Here is a 25,380-nt window from a genome sequence, read left to right on the forward strand (position 1 = left end):
CACATCATCTTGCATTTCCTCTGGCGGCGTAGCTGCACCCCATCGATCCATCGTACTAGAGTGATCCGAGAAGAACGATTAGGGTCATATTCGATCTTTTCTACAGTGCCAATAGATGAAGTGCTTTGTTTCAGGTCAATTTTTTGCTGCAATAAGTTTATAGTTAGATCCACTCCCTCAGTGGAAAAAAAAACAGTAATACGCCTCTCTTATCATCTCTAATCTTTTGTACTCCAATTTTTATTAGCTCAATTGATTTCAATCTGGGTTTAATTCCCAATCTTTTCTCAGTGGGAAAAGAAAAACGAAAAAAAAACATCGCTGCATGATTATTTATTCTTTACTGTTGATTTTAAAATCTGACCAATAAGCTCGTGGATCATTAATGGTCATGGATCGGATCCTAATGAGCATCATCCAATCAGAGCAAAACTCGCTAAAATTGAAACGGATCCGGGCCCAAGTTAACCCGATCCATCACAAATCCAGAATCCTACTATTCCTGTCGGTTTCCCGACTCTATTTTTCGACCGTTAGTTATCCCGAACTCCCTCCCCTCTTTAAACCCCTGTCCTAACAGGAAAACTAGCCGTTGCGCGACCCTCGCCTCCCCCTCCCCCCAACGGCTACTTCTCTCTCTCTCTCTCTCCCCTCTTCTCCAAACACCATTCTCGTCTCCCATCTCTCCTTCATCACGATTCCACCAAAACCCCTAATGGAAACCAAACCCTTCTCCTCGCCTCCTCCATCACCACATCTACCGCCGGAAAGCCTCGCTCCAACGGCGCCGGCATCTACCCCATTTCCTCCTCCTCCGCCTCCTCCCATTCCAACCACCGCATCGAAGCGCCTTCGCCGCCGGGCCAGGGAGGTCAGCTCCCGCTACCTCTCCACACCCATTTCTTCTCCTTCTTCTTCCCCCTCTTTCCATCCCGAAAACCAATTCACCTCCTCCTCCTCTTCTCCAAGATTCTCAGCTCTCCCTTCTCTTCCCAAGAATTCCCACCCAAAGCCACGCCGCACCCCCTCTGTCCCTTCGTCGCCGGACGCCACCGACTCTGAGAGTGAATCCTTCGCTGACGAGAACCATCATGTTGGTTCAGTCCGTCGCGTCTTGGAGACCCCTGGATCAATTGGGATTCGGCCTAATCCTGCTGCAACTCAGCGGCGGAGAGCTGCCCTCAAGCTGTTTGGTGAAAATACCGGGGAACAATCGCAGCTACCGGAGGACCCAAAATCGGTTTTTGACGTCAAACGGAGGCCAAGGCCCGGGACTCCGATGAATTCTATCGTGGATAGGACTAACTCTTATAGAATTGGGAGTACGCCAAGACCAATAGGTTTACGAAGAGGGCGTGCGAGACCCGCAACACCTGCCCGAGTTAATTCCTTTCAGTCGGAAGAGTGTACAGATGCTGCGTCGGAGTGCTCTTCGGCGGCAGCAGAGTTCTCTGATGTGGAGACTTGTACTGTCAGTGGTCAGGGCAGGCTCTGCGATAGCCCTCCACTTCTGGGTCCGTCCAGTTCCAGGGGGCGACCGGCTTTGGATGTTCGTTCATCAATGCCAGCAGCAGAGCTCCTGCCAACGATGTCGGCGAGACGGGTAGCTGATGGCAGTGATGACTCTTGTTCCTCTTCTAGAGCATCTAATCCTTTATGCTACCGCTCTTTGAACTCGGCCTTATTGAATTGCCAACCGCATTTGCTTAATCCGAACAAGGCTGTAAATAAGCCCCTTGCCTTTTCAAGGCCTCCACAACCGCCAAATGCTGCCAAGTCAGGTGTGGATGTGAAGAAGGGAAAGAAGGCACCAAGCCGGCAAGAGGATATTCATATGCTCAGACTGCTGGATAATTGCTATGTTCAATGGAGATTTGTGAATGCAAAAGCACAGGCAGCAGAGAAAGCTCGGAGCCTTGCTGCTGAGGTTAGTATTCCCATGGACTCTTTAGTAACTGAAACAAATAATTTAGTTTTGGATATCATTCTTGAATTAAGCATAATAACTCGTGTCGTCTCCAGAAATCACTATATGGCCTCTCAGATAAACTTCCAGAATTGCGCGAGTCTGTTAAAGAGAAGAGAATTGAACTTGAGCAGTGGAAAAGAAGAGAGAGATTATGTTCAATCCTTGATGTGCAAGTAAGGATGATTCTTTTATTTATTTTTATTTGTTCATTCTTATTCTTGTAATTTAGTGAAAATGCATCAGTGAGTTCCGTCTGTTGAATTATATTGAGCTCTTCTTTTACCGAATTCTATCTGATCTCTTAAGTTCTAGATAGGATATGATTCAGCAATTTCTGTTGTAAAAAGCACCTAACTGGATCAATGGCTAACTGAATTATTCTGAAGGACTGGAACCACAATGTGAAACAAATAAGAGTTTAGAGGGATTAGTTAATAACGAAATTCAATGGGTCCTGGAAGTACTTTAAAGTTTCTCTAAATTGCAAGATTTCAGTAGCGTATCACAAATATATACGAGACGTGTTGGCAAATGTTTATACTTTGAGATTGTTTGCGATATTCTCATTTTGGAGGTTTATGTGCCCAGAAAAATTCAGTTAGATGAACTTATATATTTTTATTGTAGATGCCATATTTGGATGAATGGACCATTCTTGAGGGGGACTATTCAAGTTCTCTTTCTGGGGCGACAAAGGCTCTACAAGATGCTTCTCTTCGTCTTCCAATAATTGGGAATGTAAAGGTAAGACTCGTCTTCAATCTATACACTATATGGTTTTTCTTTTGCATGCGATGCTAAAATATAGAAAATATACAAATTTTATTTGCAGGCAGATGTCAGGGAGATCAAAGTAGTTCTTGATTCTGCCGTCCATATGCTGGAGTCATTGTCGTCTTCTGTTCAACCTTTCTTACCAACGGTGAGAACAGTGTGGATACATGAAATATGCACGTTATCAAATGGGCATATTTATAATGAACAACTATGTAACTTGTCAAATATCATACTAAATCCACTGATCATCTTGTTATGAAGGCTGAAGGAATTGAAGATAGAGCCACCGATCTTGCAAGAACTGTTACTAGAGAAAGAGCTCTGATTGAAGAATGCGGAAATCTCTTGTCTGAGGCACAAAATTTGCAGGTAATTTTTTCACTTGAATCATATATACTCTCTTTTTTTTAAAAAAATCACTATTTTTGACTCTTTACCATCATTCAAACTAATTACTGCAATTTTTTGATCCTATAGGTGAAGGAGTGCAGTTTAAGAAGCCAGCTAATCCAAATTAAAAAACAGCAGGAAACAGGAAGCCAAAATTGAGAAGCAGCATGAAATAAAGGGAAGAAGTGAATCAGTGAATCATTCTGATTCACATGCTGAATTATCTGAGCAGTGAAGAAGTGAATCATTCTTTGACATCCTTTTCCTCATTTCAGTAAAATTTACAGAAAGATATGAGTCTCTTCAGCATGCTGAATTATCTGAGCAGCGAAGAAGTGAAATCATTCTTTAACATCCTTTTCCTCATTTCAGTAAAATTTATAGAAAGTGGCAGTTGCAAGTTGAGATTGAAAATTCTTTGTAGGATGCTGCTACTTTTTTGTTCAGATTTATTTCTCATGAGCAGCTTCTTCCACAGAAAATAAAAGAAGATAATGCTACTAATCAGTATTCTTGTATAAATAGTTCCTATCTTACTGAGAATATCTGTGATGTTGCTCCATCCTCTGTTCACTACTGTTGGATCTGGACTAGATGAGTTCAAATAACTTGGAAAATATTTTTCATCCCTGATGATCAAAATCTTTCATTGATGATTACAGAAGTTTCTATTCAATGGAGATGAAGGAATTATGGAATCATGTCAAATAGAGAATTCTATTATGAATACATGACTTTTGTCATATATAATGCTTGTTTATTTGTTTTGAATGTTCATCTTTGCCAATAATTCAATAATGATTTGCTAGGTGTGTGTCAGATAATAATTTGCCATGAGAAGATTGCCCACTTTTCTTGGAGCAACCTCTCCTTGGTTATGCTCTATAATGCTCTATAATGCTTGTTTAGATATTTTTTTTGGAGCAACCTCTAATTTGTCAATAATTCATATACTGCTGATTATGCTCTATAATGCTTGTTTAGAAATTTTGTTTTGAATGTTCATTTTTGCCAATAATTCAATAATAATTTGCTAGGTGTGTGTCAGATAATAATTTGCCATGAGAAGAATGCCCACTCTTTTTTTGGTGCAACCTCTCCTTGGTTATAATTTTGCACAAAATGTAAAATGATAATGATGCATACATAAGGAGTATGGCATTCATATGCATTGTCTATAACAGTATTAATAATTTGTATTAATAACTGCACCTATGACTGTATTATAATTTGGTACAAAAATAAGACCTAGAGATTGTTTTTTTCTTTTATTAACCTAACACAGTTAGTTCTTAATGAATTAAGGAATTATGAGGTGCCTTTTGTTTCTTTCTTCTTCTCATTCTTTTGTGCAACTGATATGTATATTATGCTTAATTTTGGACAAATAAATATTAAATAATCATGCATCCTCCCTTTGAGGTTCATGCGCCAAAACTTTTGTAATTTAAGTACATTTGATTTTTTTTATAATAATATACTCTGACGTATTAAATACGTAAATTATATGAACTCTATTATAACAAAATGCGCATCGAGTATAAAAAATATATGCACTGAATTTATATGTTAAATCGAATATCAAATACAATTAAATTGCAAAAGCTTCTCCATGAGCTTCACTTGTGCATTGTTAAATTTAACAAATGCCTAGGAATGCCAATGGACTGGTTTAGGTGTTGTTTTAGCCTTGGTTCCGAGTCATTTATGAGTAGGAAATCTCTGCAATCATAGTGAAGTTGTTGGATTTTGAGATGTATCATGTAGATAATAAGGCAATGGAAGATTAGACTAAATTATATAGTGATTAAGAGTCAAACAATATGGATGAGATCTTCCACTTATATGATGTAATTTTCCTAATAACAATGTGAGTATTCACTCTTCCTCACTCCAGCTCTGTCACTGCATTCCGCTATCACCGAGTAGTTAGAGTTCTATCTTACTAATTAAGAGGTTAAGATTTTGAATTTCTAAAGAATTTTCTTTCGAGAATGAACATGGCGAATTGAGAGAGTTGGCCTACTTATCGAACTTAATTATCTAAGAGGCTAATTTTACTATCTATCGGTATCATACAGTAGAAGTGAGAACAGGCCAGATTAAATTAGTTTAAAATATTCGGTTCAATATCTATATATCATTTAGTTTAGAATATTATAAAAATAATAATATGAAATATTTTTTATTCTTTTATATAAATCTCTAATCTAATTTCCACATAAATTAACTAATTGCCTATAAACTTCAGTAATTATATCACAGATTTTTATGCATTTAGAAAACGAATAGAGATAAACTCGATATACTATTTGTATCCGAATCCATATTTAAATGAAAGAAAAAAGGATATAAATATGATTTTACTACTATTCAATCTGCACAACCTTTTTTTTCACACTTAGACTACGGGTTCAGAGTAAAAAATAATCTACAAACTATAAATAATCCATATAGAAGAAAACAGAATGTCAAATTTTACCAGAATCAAATTAATTTTGGTTTAAATAATCGGACTGGTTCACTCACAACACATTGGTGGAAGAACTTAAAACTGTTGAGGATTAGGTGAAATATAGTAGTAGTACACATATTTTCCTTAATGTAAGATAAGATTCTTCCACTATACATTTTTCATGTGCATTCTACGATGTTCTTGTCGGATTGTAGCTTCTTATTTTATTCAGAGACAATGTAAGGAACTTTGTTTTGTACTGATAGAGAAGTTTCAGCATGAAACTACAAGATATACTCCTCTTTAAGATCATTTATTCAGGAAGAAACCCTAAATCTAATGGTGTACACATAGTTTTAGCTTCTATTTTTCATCATCAAGCCTTGGATTCTATTTCCTTGGACAAGTATAAAGAGAAATAGTTTGAGTTTGTTGGCTAAATTTTATAGGTTAAACAAAAGAAAATAAATGGAAAGTGATGGAGTCTCTTTTTAGCAACAAGCTTTTTCATAATATAAATGTGAATACATAACTACATCAAAAGGGAGTACACTAATTAGTACTGGCACTGCTCCTACCTAACCCACAAACTTCTTGGACATCTACTAGGGTTTGGTTTGCCATAACAAACAGTGAACTACCATTCCTTCCCTCTTCTTATTTAAGGACTGTTTGGTTAGAAGGGTTGGAGTAAGGGAGATAGGAGAAGAGGTTGTTTTCTCTTCATTCTTTCCTCCACATTCTATCTCAGTTGGCATACTCACCACTCTATAGAATAGAATATGGCTAGTTTCTTAGGAACCTTTGTTGGTGCTCTTGTTGGTCTAATGCTATTAGCTAGTGGGGCATTTGGAGAATCAAAAGTAGTGCACCATGTGGTTGGTGGTGATCAAGGTTGGGATGCTTCTTCCAATGTTGCTGCTTGGGCCATGGGCAGGGTCTTCAGGGTGGGAGATAGCATCTGTGAGATTTCTTTTATATTTCTTCTTTTAACTCTCTGCAACTTCTTAGTATTTCTTGCTTTTGAAAGCTTGCATAGCATTTCTTTTTAGAGTGATATATTAATGTGGATAGGATGAGTTTAGATTGTATCTAGTTAATTTGGGCTGAACAGAGTCATGTTGCTAACTATATCTATGTGAAAGTTCAAGTGACTATTTTTGCTGGATGTGCTTGGCAAAACTTGAGCTGGCTGTAGATCTTTCAGATGATGACCTTATCATCTCAGTTTGATTAAATTCTAATTCCAAGAAAGAAAGGGAAAAAGAAAAGAAGTCTTTGCAAAATGTTTGTTTTTTTTTTAATTACAGCAGAGCTAATACATAGCCCTTATAAGTTAATTGACTATTTATGCCTTTGATTTATCCCCATAAGATTTTCCTTGGAGGGATGTTTTACTCTGTATTTATTCTCTGTAAATAACTAAATATCATTACCCTAAAATTGTTTATATATCATTGATTCATGTTAACTGAGGACTTGGCTCAAAATCCTTCTTTGTAATACTGAGTTGAGCTGTACTTTGCTCGATTTAGATGCTTCGTCTTGGTTGAAGTGGTCAATTAGTTGATCTTGGCTACTATTGTAAACCATGAGCTTCAGATCAGCTTGAGTTCAATAGTTCATGAGCTAAAATCGATATCACGTCAAGTTCTCATGCTAAGGCTCATTGATCAAGTCTAGCCATGCTCAATCTAGTTTCTAAATATACCCTATTTCCGTAGTTTAAGTACATTATTAGTACTTGAGCATTAGATCAGTTCATAAACTAAAATCTGAGAATATGTCAAGTTCTCATGCTAAGACTCATATTTTTTATGTCAATTTTGAGCCACACCTGATCTTTTTCTCCTAAACAAAGTTTTATCAGATGTATAATTCAGTAGATTCTCCAAAATGAGGCTTCAACTCTTCCTTATCATTTAGTTTCTTTTGGAAGGGTTTGCATATTCTGCAGCAAATGAGGGAATAATTGAGCTTCGAAGCAAGGAGGAGTTACAGTCATGTGATCTAAGCAATCCGATCAGGATGTACACTGGAGGGCTTGATAAGGTGAAACTTGATGCAGAGGGAACACGTTATTTTGCAAGCAGTAGGCTCGAAAATTGCCGAAATGGACTCAGATTACATGTGGAAGTGGCTGGCCACGGTGCAGGGAACAGAAAGATCAAGGTTGATCAAGTGGTGGCAACTGGGCCTATGCCTTCGATCTCAGTTCGTCTCGAGTCATCTTGCTTGATCTGGCTCATTGTAGCTTTGATTTGTTTCATCAGCTCGCGACCACTTTAGCTTATGGAATCACCTTCTTTGTTGCATTTCTCAGTTTCCTAGCAACTTCCATTCCATGTCTTTCTGAACTTTTTAGCTCTATGGGTTGTAAAATATAAAAAAAATATTTGCATTTTATCATATTAGAGAACTCGCAAATGCACCTTGTTCGAAAATTTGAGTTGATAAAAGTATAGCTTCAGTTGTTTGCTACTCAATGCCTTGTAGACAAGATATATTGTGTTGGTTGAAAATTATGTGTGCAATAGTGATGGCTTCCAGCAAGATATGAAATTGTGTGAATGTGGGCATGCCAGACTCCAAAATTTACACCTACCTGACCATACTATGCCAGGCCGAGAATGACATTTACCAAAATGAAATTATCTTTATATATTTATGTTCTGCAGACATGGTAGAGGTGTTCTATAATGCATCAAGATTTATTTCTTTTTCAGCACGGAATTGTCCTATATAATGGTTCATGGAGTTAATACTTTTTAAGCCATTTCAACCATTGTTTCAGTTAATTTGAATGATGAGTGTTTCCACACAAAACCAGACAACTTTTTTTTCTTTTTGGGAGAGAGAGAGCTTTGAACTTGATCATATCCCACTAATATTCGAACCCAGGTGCCGTTATACAATATAAATTCTATCCATTTGAATGACACATGAACAAGACTTCAATACTCAAAACTTGATTTAAAAAATGATAACCATTGTCATTAAGAACAGAAATTAGTATTACAAAAATGTGAAGGCCCATACAAAGTAGAGGTTTGTTTCAGTCAATTATACAGATATGCTAGCTAGTAACTAGAAGCTCATGAAGACCATAAACTACCTCTGCAATCTGTAGAACATACTAATGCAATCTGTCTAAAGAAAGTATATGTGCATGATGAACGCTAAATTTGAATGTTGCAAAGCTAAATGATCTTCTCACAGTTTAGCTTCCACTTTCCATCATCAGAACAAACAGCAGAGAAAAGTATGCTACCTAATAACTGAAATCTATAAGAGACGGTACGACTATTTTTTATCAATGAGAAAAAGCTTATAGTCCATATAATGATTTCAAGATTGTTTCTTGAGGAAGATCTTGGAAGGCATTGAGCACTCCTCAGCATCGCATCTGCACCATTTTTTTACTTTTAGACCCATGGAAAAATAAGATACAGATGCATTTGAGGATGGACAGATGTTGTCACAGGCTACAAATCAACTTACAGCTTCTACAAGGATGATAACTTCTCATGCCCAATCTCAACAGTCATTGGTTGCAAATGTCTGCAATGTTGCAAGTAACACTAATAATGCCAATCCGAACTTTACAGCATGTAGTGTCGACTTCCAGTGTAAACAAATATGGCTTCCTCTTAAACACTTCCTCACTTTCCTTCGGATAAGTGCATACGCACAGAATGGGAGCTATCAGAGAGGTAATATACTATAATCACCTCCTTAGCAGATCAAGGAAGGTGATGAACAAATACCAATCCAAACAAATTTACATCCCAAAATCACATGTTGCCATACTCCAAAGATGCTTCCATGTGCTTAATTTTGTCGTGCCAAAATCTGAGGAGTTCGTGTCCCACCGAGTGCAAACATAAGGATAGGCGTAGATGTCCAATGGTTGATCTCAGAGGAAGTAATCAGGGGGTGGCCTCTTTGCAGGAACACCTCTTGCTTCCTGCAATAAAAAAAGGAATGGCTGTCGACATGATCACAGAAGGAAATAACTAAGGTTGCAAAGGAGAAGCAATTACTAACATGTGGTGCTGCTTCAAACACTCGGAATTGCTTATTCAGGTTCTCATCCAGCTCAAGGATAGCAGCCACATTACCACATCTGAAACTCGGTCACAATTTTGAAAAAGGAATGAGATTATTTCAGCAGAAGTGCAAATGAATAAAGAGATATAATCTCACCACTGATGTACATTCAAATCAGGCATATCATTTGCTACCATATGCTACATTCAAACATAGACCCTGCCTATAGTAAACTTATATGATATTTATGGAACTATCCAAGTATAGAGCTGTATCCCTCAGCACGACATCTCAAGCAAGTGATGCTTGATTTTAATTTACCTACCATAGTAAGCAAAAATGCCAATAGGTTACAGTCTTCAAGGATGTGCTGGCCAATAAGGCTGACACCAATGCAAGATTTGGATGGAAAGACTTACACATGCAAGGAATGAAGCAAACTAACTAGCAAAATCATATAGCTTTCAAATTGATAGTACCAACCTTCACTGAGTATTGAATAATTTTTAGATTCTTCCATCTCAATCAATTTAAATGTTTTGTACGACTATATTCTAAGTGCTAAATTGATAAAAATGCAGCAGGTATATGGATGATTAGACATAGAGTCACATCAATGTGAAAAGATCCTCTCTAGGTTTCTGCAGGCTTATCACTATATAACTTAAAGGGAATAAATCTGTAGCTCCAGAGTAGGATGTAGTGTTTTGAGAGAGGACTTGGCAATTGGCATATGTTCCATCTATTCAATCATGTATGCCAATGCATAGGACCAGATGGATCACAAGAACTGTAAAACAGTGTGACCTGCATTAGGGGGGCCCATTTAAACTACAAAATGTGGTCGGTCATTAAATAAAAGATTCACAAGGTACCCAAATCATGTTTGACCAATTGCCTACAAAGACAAACGACTGCTTCAATTTTGTGTACAAAACTATGAAGTAGCTGCACTTCAACATTTACCAGAAATAGCAGTACATAATTTTCAAGGATGTACAAAGTACCTGTAGCAATAATTTGGGGCAGACCAGACAGTAACTATTTGGTTGTTAAACATCCACTTGTATCCCTCCATAACTAGCTGATGAGCACGGCATATGTAATCTATGTTATTTGAGTGGTTAAATGAGGTAACCACATTACCACCAAAGAGGTAGCCCGCACCACGAGGACTTAGACCCCAACCATCAACAACATCTTCAGGATCAGACCATAGTAGGTCACACATGGGCCCATCATGAGGTACCTCTTGCTTGCGATCTATAAATCTAATCTGTTGGATATATTGTATCCATACTGATTATGAAGAAGTAGAAAGTTATTTACCAAAAATAAGGTAACAACACAACTTGCCTGATCCAGTGTAGTAATATTAGGAGATAGACCCCCATGGACACTAAAGATTTTGTTCTCTATGAGTGCTGACAAACTGCAAGGAAACATAGAATCATGTACACTTTTCAAAAGAGAGATTCACACAAAATTAACTACAAGAAAATACCTTAAATAATCAAATATATCTGTGCAGTATCTCCAGACATTGACTGAGCCATATTTGCGAAGACACTCATCATAGAATCCATAAACCTGGTAAAAAGCACATAATTATCTAGGAAAGATCAAATCCCCAACACACTAACTTTATGATCCTGACCTGTGTGATCTGCCTGCTCTCATGGTTTCCTCGTATTAAAGTTATACGATCTGGATATCTAACCTGCAAAATTTAATCGTAGGAGCTGACTTAAGCGAATAGGAAATAGATGCTGGTACAAACATAAACATCAACCCGGGTAATTTAGTAAGGTTTGCTTTCACAAAAAATAGCATGTTGTCCATGAATAAACAATAGAAAATTGAATGTACTATGTGGGACTGGAACAAAGTCCATCCAATATCAATCAGTGGTTTATGACATATAAGGGCTAAATGAACGGGACTTCAAGCAAAAGAGAAACAAGGTTTTGAGTTCCTGTATCGGGATTGGCCATCAAGAAAAAGAGGCATATATAGGCCATGTCGGTGGGATTAGTCGGCTGTTTCGCTATCAGACTTTTCTAATTATAACTTCACAAAATATTAGAAAATGTAGAAAAATTTCTCAAATTTCAGGAAAAAAATAGTAGATAAAACAGAAAAATGGCACCCACACATTTGAACATTAAGAGGAATAAAAAGTAATTATCCTTTACTCTCTTTCCCCTTTGAGAACTTGAGTCACCCCACTAACACCTCTCTCTCTCTCTCTCTCTCTCTCTCTCTCTCTGTACTAACACACTAACATCTCTCTTCCTTTCTCCAAAGCAAATCCAGCCTCTGTTGACATTCAGCAAACTCCTTCGACGCGAATCCGGCTCCCTCTCCCTCCCTCCCTCCCTCCCTCTCTCTGTAGCACTCTCTCTCACTCTCCTCACTCTCTCCCTTTCTTTTTTACTCTCCTCCCTTCTATTCTCTCTTTCTCTCTCCCTCTCTTTCTATATTTCTTAAAAGCAAGAGTTTCAAGATATTCCACATAAACAAATCAATAGACTAGTTTTAGGGTGGGATCGAGATCAGCCGAAACTAAAGACCTTGAAGAGAATATCTTCTCAAACTTAAATAGTTAAATTGATGTCACTAACAAATTCTTTTGAATATTAATACAAGCATAATCAATTAAAAGGGAACAGTTCTTTACAATGTATGCATTTAAGTGGATATGCTGACGTTAATTTAAAAACGAACTTGATGAGAATCTACTTGCCAGTGTTGATAATCTAAGATGTCACTAGCTAAAATTAATAAAAGCTCAAAGGCCTTAATAAGAATCAATAATAATTATTAATTAACCAACTTGCTGTATATAAATGTCAATATGTGGAAAAGGATTCATACTTACCACTGCAGAACTCTGACTCTCCTAAAAGAAGATCTGGTATTTTACTCAAGGCTTCATTCATCAAATATATACATCTTGATCATCAAATTAAGCACCTTACCATAGTATGTGAATCGTATAGCAAATCACTGAAATTAAAGACAAAGCAGAAGTCCACGATGGAAGATATGACAAAGTGGAAGAAGCGATTACGATGATCAAACAAACTTAGAATGAAGGGAAATTCAGAAAATACGCTCAAAAAGCTTTCTTCTAACTTCCGGAAAGGCTCTGCCAGAGAAACTTTTAACAAATCTTCAACCAAAAGTAGAATGTTGTGGGAGTAGCATCTACTATCAACAATGAAGGGCAGGTTGATGAGGATGTCTCCGCCATCCCAGGTGAGTAATAAAGTTATTTATGATCTTGTAACATCATTTTCTAAATTCCAGTTTTTTTTTTATTTTTAAATTACTTTGAATGTTTTTTTATTAAAGAAATAGTGTGGTTGAAAATATCACATTCAAACCAAAATAATAGCAACATTTCAGCCTTCTCTATTCTCCAAGGACAACCAAAATTGATTGTTTGAACAGTCAATTTAATATTGAGCTAAACTTCTCTTCATTTAGTTTAAGGCTGCTCTACCTAATAATGTTTAAGTTTCTTAGAAGATTTAATTGGATTTTGTAACTCCATTTAGAAACCTAAAGAAGAAAACTTATGTACACTGCAGAGTTACTAATGCATCTAAGAGATATTTAACTTGTATAATATGAGCATCATAATTCTATTATGCATTTGATCAATGAATTTTACCTTTTCAGTAATATGGGTAAGATGCAGGCATCTTCCATACCAAACCCTGCACTAGCAAGTGTGCAATAGGGCACCGGCCTTTTATTTGATCAACACATTCTTTGTTGGTGAATTTGATCAACACTTTTTTTTTTTTGTTTTGCTGATGAGAATTTAAGTCCTTGATAAGTTGAGATGCCTTACAATAGTACCAGAAATATATCATGCATCGCATAACAATATCCTTTTATTGGTAAGAATACAAAACCTTAAAGAGTTGAGTCATTGAGTGCCTTATCCATGTTTGCACTGCAAGAAGTACTCTTCTTATAGTTATTTTGGGTTCTCTAGGTTATCCCAGTGTTTCCTAAATAAACAATATTTTTAATTCCTTCATCAGTATTCAGTGCCAAAATTGTCTTAAACTATACAACTTATTAAATATGTTGGGATTTGAAAAGGGACTATATTCACATGTAAAGAATAAGATAAAACTCATCAGCAAATAAGCAAGGATACCAGTCGGTATAACATTCATCAATTTGCACCAATGATATACAAGAAAATAAAGTCTGATGTCAACCTCCATGGAAGAAAATACCTACCAGTAATCTGAAAGACATGAAAAGGCAAAAGAAACACAATGTTTTAAGGGCGTTTACCTTCAAGGCTAATAGAAGCAAAAATGTTTCGACTGAATAAAATCCGCGGTCTACAAAATCCCCTAGAAACAAGTAATTAGTCTTTGGACAGTCGCCTCCAACTTTGAACAACTCTTTCATGTCATAGAATTGCCCGTGAATGTCTCCACATATCTGAATATAACAGGTCAAAGACTCATTAGCAGTGAAGATGCTAATCTTCATTTCATAATCATACTAGAAAAAAATATATATATGTTGATTAAATATCACATTAGTTGATTTAATTCCCCCAGATTACCAGTTCAGGTTTCTAAGCAAATTTTAGGGTCAGTTGGGAGTTATCCACACATTTTCGGATTCAAAGTTCAAGCAATAAAAGGTTAAAATGGTTGGCATACCTTGATCACAAAAAGAAAAGCAAAATATACAATAGCAAAAAAGCTAATAACCAGGAGTCATAAATAACATTAAGTTATTCACTATAACAACATATGGATGGGGCTATCTATTATGGACGAAAAGATCATCCTCTAGACCATCTTCCTGTTACTAACTAGATCAACAAATCCAGTACCTTCCGTACCACTAAAACTTGAAAACCCTTCCTTGGGGATCCTGAGTGAGGAGCACCTAAACCCTAAATTAGGCAAAGATAAAGGCAAAGCAAAATTAGGGCAGACACTTCAAATGAAAGAACTTCTCAACCTCCCAAGGTAGAAAGATAACCCCATCAAATAGTCGAAAACCAGAAAAAAGTACAACCTTTTCAAGCAAATCGTACTCGACGAACAGAACTCAGAGGAATCTAACCGATTTGAAGGGGTTCCAACTAGAACCTAAATCACGAGGTCACAAGACCGAGAAAGAGAGAGAGAGAGAGAGAGAGGGAAATCCATCAGAAATTATCGAAAATGGGTTCGGCCGTACTTACGGTGACGGGGGCATCGACTCTTTGGACGTTGCTCTCCTCGACCAAGATCTCCATAGCCTTGAGGCAGAGAGCCTTCACCTCCGACTCCTTTAACGGCTCGCATCGCTTCAGCTGCTCGATCTGACGGTCCAAATCCGACATCTCCCTCCCTCCCTCTCCCTCCTTCCTCTCTCTCGAGCTCGAAAGGCAGAGAGGAGATACCACTATACCAGTGCACCTCTCCGCCTACGGGAGGTGCAGGGGAACATATACCGGGGCTTGTAAGGTATGCTTACGGGGAGGTAACGGTATCCAATTTAGAAGCGGTGATCATACCCACCGCCGCTTCTTTTCTTTATTATAGATTCTTTTCTTTTCTTTTATTTATTTATTTATTCTTTTGCATTTGAACCCACCCAATGTGATTAATAGCATGAAATAAATCAAAATTGATATTATTTTCTCCGATGGTTTAAGTTCTAATTTTATATATATATATATATTTCAATATATAAAAAATCTTAGTCATCAATAATAATTTTAAAGACCTCGATCGAATCATTTGGAGAACGATTGAATCCAATAAACACACCCATAAATTATGGAAAATATTAGGTTTCAAGCGAAATAGCCTCTTATTAATCATGGGGCTTGCCAATTTCATCATACGTATAGAAAGATTCGTGAAAGATCCAAGTCCTCGCTACTGTTACATTATCTACGAAAAGTATGTGGCTCGGAGTTCGCAGCACTAGGAGAGAAATTACAAAACTTCGTCTTCCAATCCATCAAATCATTCCACACCACCACTAGTAAATTATAAGGGCAACAAAGATCTGGGCTTAGAATTTCTTTTTTTGTGTAGGCAATTCAGATCACCAGATTTTGTATATTACAATCTCCAATCCATGGTCTTAAAGTGGCAAATTGTACTCTAGATCACCTGATATTAACAAGAAGGATGCAATCAATGAACCAACTGACAGATATATAGGGAGGAACAATATGAAAAGAAAATTGACAGAATAGTGGAGTTCTTTTGTTCTTTTACTCTTCCAAGTGTAAGAACAGAAGAATGGAACACCTAAAGAGATAGTCAGAAACAGTGTGATGCGAAAAGGGCGTGGGTCGTCAGCTGATGTGATCAGAAGAACAGCCTTCGGGGCCTAGAAGAGGCCGCCGAACTACCAGCTTTGGTTTCTTGGGCTTCCACAATCTTGCTTGCCTTTGGGTCTGTCAAGAGGATCTTCTGAAACGACTGAGAGAAGCCTGTCGCAATGATCGTCACATGAATCTCGCCGGTGTAGCGATCATCCACAACAGCTCCGAAGATTATGTTTGCAGAAGGATCTGCGAGGCTTGTCACAACCTGCAAATACAATGAACAGGTGCAAGTTCCTATTATGCATGGTCTCAAGATGATACCTAGTAGTAAGAGACATATTAAAACAGTTCCTGTGGTTTGCAATTTTTCAGTACTTCCCGTTCTTCCATTATTACCAGAGATCCCTGTTTTATGCAATCTTGTAGAAATATGTCCTAAAGTTTCATTGTTTTTGTTTTTAATTGGGATCACTGTGGTTTGCTATGAAATCAAATAGGTCCTTTTGGTCAGCAATTTTGCTCTTCTAATTAGCTATCTACAACTAGAATAAAACCATGCAGTTCTCAAAAGTCGTAAAGCAACATGTTTCTCTATGACAGAAATGAAATCACAGGATTCTAAAAATTGCATACCACAAGGATTGATTTAGTTTTTTTTAACTACCTTTATATCCACAGAAATAAGAAAAAGAAACTGTCATCCCAAAGCCCCAATTTTGAAGTGTTAAAGTATTGCACCTGTGACACCTTGTTTACTTCTTGCAAGGTAATATCCTTTCCACCAGTTATATTGTAGACAACTCCAGTAGCTGACTCAATGGAAGATCCAATCAGAGGCGCAAGTGTAGCTTGTTCAGCAGCTTCTTGTGCGCGGTTCTTGCTGGAAGAAACACCGACTCCAAGCATGGCAGTTCCAGAGTTTTTCATAACAGCTTTAACATCAGCAAAATCCACATTTACAAGTCCAGGAATCTGCCAAACATAACCATCAACTTTGTTTAAATAATTATCCCGAACCAAGAAATAAGTTGTGGAACACCACTCACTGTTATGATATCTGATATTCCTTGCACCCCCTGGCGTAGGACATCATCAGCAAAGAGAAATGCATCCTGAAGAGGTGTGTGTTCATCAACAACATCCAACAATCGATCATTTGGAATCACTATAAGAGTATCAACATTCTTTTGCAACTTTTCTATTGCTTCTAGTGCCTGCAACAGAAAAAGTATAAAATGAAGTTAATAAAAGGACATAAAAGTATATTCGTGGCATGAGGCAGAACAAGGTTCCAACTTAGATTAAGACATTTAAAATCTCCTCAATCAGTTGAATTTCTTTCGACGTATATGTCTGAACATATAGATCGAGATTAGCTTATGTAATTCATAAAACTAAATATGTCATTCTATAGTCTGGCCTCTATTAGCGAAAACAATATTTCATATTTGTGCACTTATCCATAAGCAAGGGAATTAGTCATCGTTCTTGGCACCATCCGGTCAATGTTTACTATAACTCATACAACTTATGATCAATTATTTGGACAATTAAGAAATAATATAAACATAGTGACACCTGCCTGTAAAGATCGTTTACGACCTTCAAAGCTGAAGGGGTAGGTGACCACACCAACAGTCAGATAACCAGCTTCCCTTGATATCTGGGCAACAACTGGAGCAGCACCAGAACCCGTACCTCCACCCATACCAGCTGTTATAAAGACGAGATCTGAATCCTTGAGTGCATTTGATATAGCTTCTTTTGATTCCTCAGCAGCTTGTTCACCAAGAAGAGGATTTCCACCAGTACCTGCATTGCTAAGAAAAAAAATTCAACGAATCTAATCAAGGAGCATGAACTCTGTAAGTAAAACATGTTCGTATTGTCTCCCCGCACTGAAGGGTATTCACTTGTTATACTGCCCTTGTCACCTGCTTATGTGCTTTGTAATAGCTATTACTACTCAAGTGAAATGATAAGAACAGCCAAGTTATATGCAATTAACCTACCATGTCATCTATTAAATATCAAAGATAAGGTAAGGAATGCCTGACCAAGCCCACGAGTCAAAAGTTCTCCAATTTGTAGAGGGTGTTCTGCTTGTGAATGCAGCAATGCCTGAGAATCCGTGTTTATTGCATAAAACTCGACACCCTAATAATAAACACCATCAACATTATTATTTGATTAATCGAGAAAAACATTATCACTACAGCAATTGAAACCAGAGAAAAGCTACGCCATGGTTCAAAGACAACAGAGCGACTTCTTTGATCCACCAAAATATAAACTGAGCAAATCCTCCATTCCTGTAAATACTCATCTTACTATCTCGTGGAGCGGAGAATTGAACTGCCTAAATCTATTTACCTGCGCTTGTCTCTGCTCTAGAGCAAGGAGACAAGAAAAAAAGGAGATAAAAGACATGATTAAGGACTAGCCACATCTATTTCTCAATAAAAACAACAAGCCAAACAGAACTATTTGACGGAATCAACTCTACATTGACTAGCATTCTTCGTTATCATTACTTACTATACCATTAAACCTAGAAAGAGAAAAGAAAACACGAAAGATCGCATTTTGACAGCAAGAACAGAACAAACGAGAATAAGAAAAACAAAACCAAATCGAATTTTCTCAACCCCAACCAACCTGCAGCCCGCTCCCGATCATTCGATTGACGGCATTGTTGCCGCCGCCGCCGACTCCCACCACCTTAATTTTGGCCGAATCTATCGGCGCGAAGGGCGAGAAGGAGCAATGGACCGACACGCGGCCCCACCGCCGACGAGAAGCCGTCCTCCTGCCGGCCGACGAGAACCGACATAAGGATAAATGGGTTCCGGCTGAGAGAGGAGAGCTCAAACGAGTCGAGCTCGAAAGCTGGAGGGAAGAAGAAGGTGGATAAGGAGAAGAATAGGAAGCCATTGCTGCGAACAAAAGAAAAAATGAGGGATCTGAAGTGTTCTTTATTAGGGTTTTGGAAGGGCTTTACCTTTATCTGTCTCTTTTAGGATTCGTCCTCTCTCTCAGAGGGTTCGTCCTCCTCCTAACGCCGTTACTTCTTTATTGCGTTTTACACCCTACATTTTCATTATTCTTATCTCACTCCTCCAAAACTCATATCTATGTTCAAAATAATTTATCTAATGATGAGGTTTAAAGTTGCTTAATTTAAATCTTTCGATAGTTTCATATTAGTTTAATGGGATTAGGGCTCTCTTATTATAATGCTAACAACATGATGGAAGCAATAATAATATAATGTGACAATATATTTCTAGTCAAAGGAAGCAAAACAGAGCTCTCCTATTTAAATTTTACTACCTATATCACCCTTTTCATTAAAATTTATATTTATTTAATAATTAAACTTAGTATTATAGGCTAACTAGATTTTCACCCCTAAATTATGATTCATAATTTCATAGCATATTAAATTTTAATCATATTAATTGCCCCCTGAATTATCTTTATATTGTACGTTTTCTATTATTGGGGTGTAATTGATATTAAGTCATATGCACCGGTAAAAATATGCAATTAATATATTGTAATATTCTTTCTCTACAGCTTTACACCGGTGCAATTTTCTGTTCTTCGAGGGGTATTTTGAAATTTTCGAGGTGCATAGCCCGTATAGTATAAAGTGGAGAAATCAATCCACAACTCTATCCTTTCGTTGGATGTCATGGCGATTCCACTTCATTGTTCCGCGACGGCGCCGGCGACGGCGCTGTCGATGCGGCCAAGTTCCAGCGAGGTTCTCCGGCGAGATTATGGCAGAGTTCGGGCCTCAGGTAGGTGGCTTTTGGGGAGTTTCTGGTCTTCTTTTCACGCTTAATTCTTCGGTTTTTTGGCAAGATGGTGAGAATAGTAAAACCCAGTAATGTTTTATTTCGTGTCCAAAGTTCAAATACTGAAGGTGAAATTTCTTTTAGCAAAATTATGTGTTGGAGAGCTCTTTTATGAGTAAAAATTTGTTCTTTATCTGGTTTTTAGCTCAAGATACTGTTGTGCATCCCCCCTATCTATGTTGGTAAATCTTAAAGAAGCTCTTAGGAAGTATTACTCTTTTTTCGTGTTTGGGCTCTCTTTGCTGATATGTTTACTTGCATTTGGGTTTTACTATGCTTTGTGTACGTTCACACATATACATGGTCATCTACATATAGTTTCCCAATTTTGGACCTAAGTTTCCATACGTGAACTATCTCGAAATGCATCTACCTTGTACTCGTTAATAGAGTTATAATTTTAATGGATTACTTTTTTGGCCTAATTCTTCCCATGTCCCTGAGCTGAAGTGTCAATTTAGTTATTTTCTTCCACATTGTTGAAGTTGCAAAATATTAAATTTTGTTGTCTTCCGCCTGCTAAGGGATATGAGTGAAGTGATGTAACCTTATTTTGGCACATTTGGATCAAGGTCCAAAGAGAAAAGGAACAAAGAGTGTTATTAGTCTAACTTTATGGTGATGAAGACTGATATTATTTTTATTCAGAAGATCAGGAAGTAACAAATTGAAATCTGTTTGCTCTTATGAGAATAAGTTTGCACCTCAAACTACATACACAAGTATGAGAAGTTACTAACAGACTAATATCAAATTTCAGCCCTTCTAGTTTTTTATAAGTAATTTCTCAAGTTTTGAAGTACTTGGAATTAGGACCATGCTGGTTTTATTTTGAAACCATGTATATCTGTATATCGTCTTAGTATTTACTTATATTTAGAATCCAAGTATAGAGTCTTTTACATACTATAAAGCTGTCTGCTGATATCTTTTATTGAGTATCTCTGACTTCATTCTTCATAATTTGGACTGATCTTGATAGTTTATTATATAGGAACAGAAAAGTCATTCTTAATCTAATGTCAGGGATGTCAATTGGCAGATAAGGTGGTGCTTTCTGCGTTAATATTGGAAAGAGCTGCAAGATTTTCAAATTGTCCACAGCCTTCATCCAAAAGATGCAAATTGTCAATGGCTGACTTTAGTAGTCATAAGAGTGATGAATTCCAGACAGATAATTCAGATGGGACTCGCAACAAAGTTGAGGAGCCACCTGAATATTGGCATACCCTCATTGAATGTTTATCTGATCATCAGGTATGATGGTGAGTCCCTTGTTCCATTTTCATTGTGGTGCTTCTTGGACAAAGAAGTTGATACTTGAAATCTTTCATCCTTTTCTTGTGTTTATGAATTCCTTTTTGCAATTTAGAGATAAAGCTTAAAAATTTCCAAGAAGAAGCTTCCTAAGTCATTCAATTTTTTTCTTGTAACTTTTAATAGTTTTCTCATAAATAGCATGTAAGTAAAACCTTTACCCATTTAATCCATATGCTAATTCCTTTTTGTATTTATTTGTTCTCAAAATTGAAAACCAAGAAGGTCCTTAGAGATTGATACGGTGAGTAACCATGTCATGCAACACACTGGAGATTTGGACCTCAAATCAAGGAGATGGATTTTGGTTCCTTAATTTATACAGGACATTATTGTCTACATAATGCTGGACCTACATTGAAGTACCAATCTGCTGTATGTTTCTAGGGATATGAACAGAGATTAAGTTTGCAAATTTCCTTGTGACTGACTTAAAAGTCAATAAGCCTAGTCACAAGTTTATATGATTCATAAGGGCAATAGAGAACCTCTTTTTAACGTTTAAGGTGCAATAAAAATGCAATTGATATTGCTATGTAATAAAAATTTGCATTGCAAAATATAAGTGGTGCAGAGCATTCAAACTGATGATTAGCCCTTGATCAAATAAGTCTACCAGACAAAAAGGGAAAAGAAAAAAGGAAACAGGGGCCACCCTTCGCTGCACACTAGTACTTCAATTGAGTTGAAACCTGCATGTAACCACGTTGTTTGACTAGTTAAAGGCCTTTTTAGTTAAACTCTAACTTGACTCCTGAGTAGAGGAATTTGGGTTCCTTCCAAACTTGGAATCATTGATAGATCTATCACTTGAATTTAACCTACATCCAGGTAGCATAACTTACCAGTTTGTGTTATTTGACAAAAGGTAGAAACATAAGATAATAGGAATGATAATTCTACATAATGCAGCAATATGAACACAATTTTGCACATAATACCAAATTTATCATAGATAAAGATCCCCAAAATCCTAATTTTCAACTTTATGGAGAATTAAAATGGACATTATAGTGCATGAGATCCGCCCACCAATGCAGATCTGGGAACTCCAAGATGCACATGGACTTAGCTGATTAGCTCAACTGCTAGATAGATTGTTTCAAGAAACCATGACAACCAAAAATGGCACTCTTTAGAATGAAAACTGGTGCCCTTTAAGAATAATTTCTAATTATTGCATTTTTCTGGTGACTTGACTTTCCATTTGCACTTTGAATTCAGATGTCTAATCTCGTTTAGATAATGCAGGTCTTTTGTGACCTCAATTTGTGAAGTTATAAAATGTTTAATTTCGTTTCTATGTTTCCTGCAGAAATCGGTGTCAATCAACTTTGAGAAAGCATCTATTCTTGCATATTTATGGATGCTGAGTCTACCTTCTAAAGCACTGGCAGAGACATGTGAATCTGATAACTCATTAGGCAACATGCCGTTGTTGTTCACAATTGCGATGATAGGAGCTACTGTTGGGGGTAAAATGACTGTCACTGTCAATACCATCTGTTACTAGTCAAGATAGATTTACACTACATGAAAAATTAGAAACTCTCCCACTTTTTTTATTCTTTGTAAGTTAACAAATTGAGGTTGTCAATGCTAGCAATGAAAATTCTACGAAGAGGGCTTTTATGGAATAAATGCATCGGATTGCATCTTATGTGGACTGGGCCAGGGAGCTTACATTCTCTGGCCATCTGTAGAGTGTTTCTAACTTCACATAGCATTTCAAAGAACAAGTTCATTAATTCCCACTTTCTAGACCATTCTTCCCCTATTCCTGGAATACTGTGACCATTTATTTGTGGTAATTTAGTTGCAATCAAGAATGATAGTTGCCGTTGCAAATGGTAGTAGATATATATCCTTTCTCCTTTTTAGAATGGCTGTAATGCTAGACAGGCATATCCTATGATGGAATCACAACTCCTATTTCTTCTCTAGTTGTTAAATACAATTCTTTTCTTTGACTTGCAATTAAACATGCAGTTGATGAGTTTCTAAGATTCAGATGCATGAATGTGCTTTCCCATAGCATGACTTCATGTCTTTATCCTAACCACTTCAATACAAAAAGACCTGGTTCTAGATTCATTTCATTATACTCTGTGCGCTTTCTTGCTAATGCAAGCAATTACAAGGCCCTTACACTCATTTTCTAATAAAAGGTTAGACCCAACTGCTTTAACTCGCAATGAATTTTCTTTCCCTTTTATGCATACTTGTTGAACTTAGGTATGACTTCAGTTTATTTTTTCCTTTTCCTAGTCGATTAGAAGACAATCTGCTTGAATGTTATTAGTTGGTTGTACACTTTCTTTTTGATTTTCTAATAAAAATTTTCAGATCTTTCCTGCACTTATTTCGTATTTGGCAGTCAATATGGTGTTCTATATACTGCTGTTGCTTCCATGTGATCTGTCAATGTTCCTTTCATTTCCTCTTAACTTTTTTTTTTCATGATTTGCAAAATTATTGTTTTTTTTTTTTTTGTTGTTACTCTTTGATCCCCGCCAAGTGACTGCAATATCAACTGTTTTTTCATTAATAGGGCTGCTTGCACGACAAAGAAGAGGGGAACTTAAACGGCTGAATGAGCAGCTACGCCAGATAAATGCTGCATTAAGAAGACAAGCCAAGATAGAGTCTTATGCTCCTAATTTGAGCTATGCACCTATTGGCAGTCAGACAACAGAATCAGAAGTCATTGTTGATCCTAGGAAGGAGCAACTAATGACATACTTGAGAACTGGGAAAAATCATCTGAGAAACCAAGCACCAGAAAAAGCACATCCAGAGTTTAAGGCAGCTCTTGAGCTCGCAAAAGCTTTGGGAGATCATGTTGAGGAGAAGAAGGCAGCACGAGGATTAGGTCGGTTTCCTCTCTTTATGCAGTGCTTCATTCTTATGAAGTCCTACTAAATTGAATCTGACACTGAAAGTACTGGTTGAATTCTTTCATATTTCAAATTAATTAGTTGATTTCTCTCCTATTTCAGATTAACTATGTTATTTATAATCTCCTCGAAGTTTTTGTTTTTCTCGGAGACACTGGTATTCCCAAGGCCCTTTAAAGCCTATAGTCATGCACTTGTTTCTCTGTAGAATTGTTAACAAGCTATAAGATACACTTGCGGATCATCCTCAACATGAGGGGACTGAATTTGACTCATCATGCATCGCTGATCTTGCCTAGATGAACATTCACATGTTCACTAACATGATTAAGTTACATATGGTTTAGTTGTTGCATTATTAAGGCCAAAAAAATTTTACAATTGTAGAAACTTATGATACATGACACATGCCTTTTACTTTTAGATGATGGGAAACATTATGTCAATCTTCATTTGTAAATTGTAACTGCAGTTGAACTAATCTCTTGCATCTGATGATCTATCTCCTAATGTTCCACTTCAATCAGATTATGGGATCCTTTTTGGTGCCATCTGAGTTTTGAATAATGGGTACATTTGGCATCAATAAAACAGCTATAAGAGACCTGTTTCGCTAAGCCACTTACAAGGATATACAATTAAGAAATGCATAGAGAAAAATTATCAGCTCACTGTGATAAGATTTGATTAGTTTCCTGGAGTCAGGAGATCAGCAACCATTGCTTCACACAACAAAGGAGCTGATTTACAAATATGAGAAGCCTTCATTGATAACTGCTTTTCAAATTTTTTCAGGGGCATCTCTACAGAGACAGGGTAAGTACAGGGAAGCCATAAAATACCACTCTATGGTGTTGAAAATATCCAAAAGGGTTGATGAGGATTCTGGCATGACAGAAGCTTATGGAGCAATCGCTGACTGCTACACTGAGCTCGGCGAACTTGAGCAAGCAGGAAAGTTTTACGACGAATACATAGCGCGATTAGAAAGTGACTGACAGAATTCAAGATCTCCTGTGTTTCTTTTTATCTCTGTGTCATCTATTTGTTAGAAGTTAGTGCAGCATTGGGGTTCCTACTTGGACTTAAGAAACTGACGGATATGCATAAAGATAGATTTTTTTGTATGTAAACTCTTCCGAATCTCTTCAATTCTATTTCTTTGCATGAAATAATCCCCTGTTCTGAGTAATTTTCACAATTGTATCGTCATATGGCTCAACATGCTTGAACTGTCTTGACTTACAATCGAGTCTCTAGCAAAAAAAAGCTCTGCATGCATCGGCCGTTTCATAGCTATTTTCCTTAAAAGCAGGCAACCATTCAAATGTTCTTTTATCCAGCCT

At 37.0% G+C, this 25,380-nt stretch overlaps 5 protein-coding genes across 8 annotated transcripts; 3 read left to right on the forward strand and 2 right to left on the reverse strand.

The window, feature by feature from the left end:
- The first annotated feature begins 28 nt into the window (after window positions 1–28).
- LOC140771876 (uncharacterized) lies at window positions 29–3,698 on the forward strand. The gene is made up of 6 exons (XM_073113658.1): window positions 29–1,927; window positions 2,023–2,142; window positions 2,597–2,713; window positions 2,802–2,891; window positions 3,008–3,115; window positions 3,224–3,698. The coding sequence occupies exons 1-6, from the start codon at window positions 716–718 to the stop codon at window positions 3,293–3,295; spliced, it is 1,719 nt and encodes a 572-aa protein (XP_072969759.1). The 5' UTR covers window positions 29–715; the 3' UTR covers window positions 3,296–3,698.
- Window positions 3,699–6,373: 2,675 nt separating this feature from the next.
- LOC140772068 (umecyanin-like) lies at window positions 6,374–7,947 on the forward strand. Its single transcript, XM_073113953.1, has 3 exons — window positions 6,374–6,554; window positions 7,549–7,805; window positions 7,915–7,947. Exons 1-3 carry the CDS (start codon window positions 6,374–6,376, stop codon window positions 7,945–7,947), a joined length of 471 nt encoding a protein of 156 aa, XP_072970054.1.
- A 628-nt stretch (window positions 7,948–8,575) lies between these two features.
- Window positions 8,576–15,099, reverse strand: LOC140771873 (serine/threonine-protein phosphatase PP-X isozyme 2). Of its 3 annotated transcripts, XR_012106230.1 has the most exons (9): window positions 14,875–15,099; window positions 13,962–14,114; window positions 11,299–11,361; window positions 11,146–11,231; window positions 10,998–11,073; window positions 10,649–10,917; window positions 9,639–9,717; window positions 9,093–9,558; window positions 8,576–8,997 (listed from the first exon to the last, which is right to left on the reverse strand). XR_012106230.1 is itself a non-coding variant. In XM_073113651.1 (8 exons), exons 1-8 carry the CDS (start codon window positions 15,013–15,015, stop codon window positions 9,508–9,510), a joined length of 918 nt encoding a protein of 305 aa, XP_072969752.1. In that variant the 5' UTR covers window positions 15,016–15,099; the 3' UTR covers window positions 9,055–9,507. The 3 variants fall into 3 exon arrangements, 2 of the variants coding, with proteins under 2 accessions (XP_072969752.1, XP_072969753.1); XM_073113651.1 differs by lacking the exon at window positions 8,576–8,997 and having other exon boundaries at window positions 9,055–9,558; XM_073113652.1 differs by lacking the exon at window positions 8,576–8,997 and having other exon boundaries at window positions 9,055–9,558; window positions 14,871–15,011.
- Window positions 15,100–15,587: 488 nt separating this feature from the next.
- On the reverse strand, window positions 15,588–18,968 carry LOC140772737 (cell division protein FtsZ homolog 1, chloroplastic-like). Of its 2 annotated transcripts, none has more exons than XM_073114948.1 (6): window positions 18,616–18,965; window positions 18,015–18,114; window positions 17,540–17,769; window positions 17,004–17,171; window positions 16,696–16,929; window positions 15,588–16,222 (listed from the first exon to the last, which is right to left on the reverse strand). In XM_073114948.1, exons 1-6 carry the CDS (start codon window positions 18,889–18,891, stop codon window positions 15,998–16,000), a joined length of 1,233 nt encoding a protein of 410 aa, XP_072971049.1. In that variant the 5' UTR covers window positions 18,892–18,965; the 3' UTR covers window positions 15,588–15,997. The 2 variants fall into 2 exon arrangements, with proteins under 2 accessions (XP_072971049.1, XP_072971050.1); XM_073114949.1 differs by having other exon boundaries at window positions 16,089–16,222; window positions 16,622–16,929; window positions 18,616–18,968.
- A 676-nt stretch (window positions 18,969–19,644) lies between these two features.
- Window positions 19,645–25,226, forward strand: LOC140772705 (protein FLUORESCENT IN BLUE LIGHT, chloroplastic-like). Its single transcript, XM_073114903.1, has 5 exons — window positions 19,645–19,763; window positions 20,863–21,077; window positions 22,453–22,612; window positions 23,689–24,009; window positions 24,830–25,226. The coding sequence occupies exons 1-5, from the start codon at window positions 19,655–19,657 to the stop codon at window positions 25,030–25,032; spliced, it is 1,008 nt and encodes a 335-aa protein (XP_072971004.1). The 5' UTR covers window positions 19,645–19,654; the 3' UTR covers window positions 25,033–25,226.
- The last annotated feature ends 154 nt before the right edge of the window (window positions 25,227–25,380 follow it).

Source organism: Typha angustifolia, chromosome 12 (assembly GCF_048772165.1).
Source record: "Typha angustifolia cultivar Huaian chromosome 12, ASM4877216v1, whole genome shotgun sequence".
Lineage (NCBI taxonomy): Eukaryota > Viridiplantae > Streptophyta > Magnoliopsida > Poales > Typhaceae > Typha > Typha angustifolia.

What these genes read in the sequence shown, in the direction of transcription:
- LOC140771876 (XM_073113658.1), top strand. Translation starts at nt 716, where the DNA reads ATGGAAACCAAACCCTTCTCCTCGCCTCCTCCATCACCACATCTACCG. An exon ending in CTCGGAGCCTTGCTGCTGAG is followed by an intron (nt 1,928 to 2,022) that starts GTTAGTATTCCC and finishes TGTCGTCTCCAG; the next exon opens with AAATCACTATATGGCCTCTC. An exon ending in GTTCAATCCTTGATGTGCAA is followed by an intron (nt 2,143 to 2,596) that starts GTAAGGATGATT and finishes TTTTTATTGTAG; the next exon opens with ATGCCATATTTGGATGAATG.
- LOC140772068 (XM_073113953.1), top strand. Translation starts at nt 6,374, where the DNA reads ATGGCTAGTTTCTTAGGAACCTTTGTTGGTGCTCTTGTTGGTCTAATG. An exon ending in CAGGGTGGGAGATAGCATCT is followed by an intron (nt 6,555 to 7,548) that starts GTGAGATTTCTT and finishes CATATTCTGCAG; the next exon opens with CAAATGAGGGAATAATTGAG. An exon ending in GGCCTATGCCTTCGATCTCA is followed by an intron (nt 7,806 to 7,914) that starts GTTCGTCTCGAG and finishes TGCATTTCTCAG; the next exon opens with TTTCCTAGCAACTTCCATTC.
- LOC140771873 (XM_073113651.1), bottom strand. Translation starts at nt 15,015, where the DNA reads ATGTCGGATTTGGACCGTCAGATCGAGCAGCTGAAGCGATGCGAGCCG. An exon ending in TGCTTCTATTAGCCTTGAAG is followed by an intron (nt 11,362 to 13,961) that starts GTAAACGCCCTT and finishes TAAATTTTGCAG; the next exon opens with GTTAGATATCCAGATCGTAT. An exon ending in GCCCCAAATTATTGCTACAG is followed by an intron (nt 9,718 to 10,648) that starts GTACTTTGTACA and finishes ACCGAGTTTCAG; the next exon opens with ATGTGGTAATGTGGCTGCTA.
- LOC140772737 (XM_073114948.1), bottom strand. Translation starts at nt 18,891, where the DNA reads ATGGCTTCCTATTCTTCTCCTTATCCACCTTCTTCTTCCCTCCAGCTT. An exon ending in TGATCGGGAGCGGGCTGCAG is followed by an intron (nt 18,115 to 18,615) that starts GTTGGTTGGGGT and finishes GTTTATTATTAG; the next exon opens with GGTGTCGAGTTTTATGCAAT. An exon ending in ACTTTTGACTCGTGGGCTTG is followed by an intron (nt 17,770 to 18,014) that starts GTCAGGCATTCC and finishes TTAGCAATGCAG; the next exon opens with GTACTGGTGGAAATCCTCTT.
- LOC140772705 (XM_073114903.1), top strand. Translation starts at nt 19,655, where the DNA reads ATGGCGATTCCACTTCATTGTTCCGCGACGGCGCCGGCGACGGCGCTG. An exon ending in TGGCAGAGTTCGGGCCTCAG is followed by an intron (nt 19,764 to 20,862) that starts GTAGGTGGCTTT and finishes GTCAATTGGCAG; the next exon opens with ATAAGGTGGTGCTTTCTGCG. An exon ending in GAAGGCAGCACGAGGATTAG is followed by an intron (nt 24,010 to 24,829) that starts GTCGGTTTCCTC and finishes AAATTTTTTCAG; the next exon opens with GGGCATCTCTACAGAGACAG.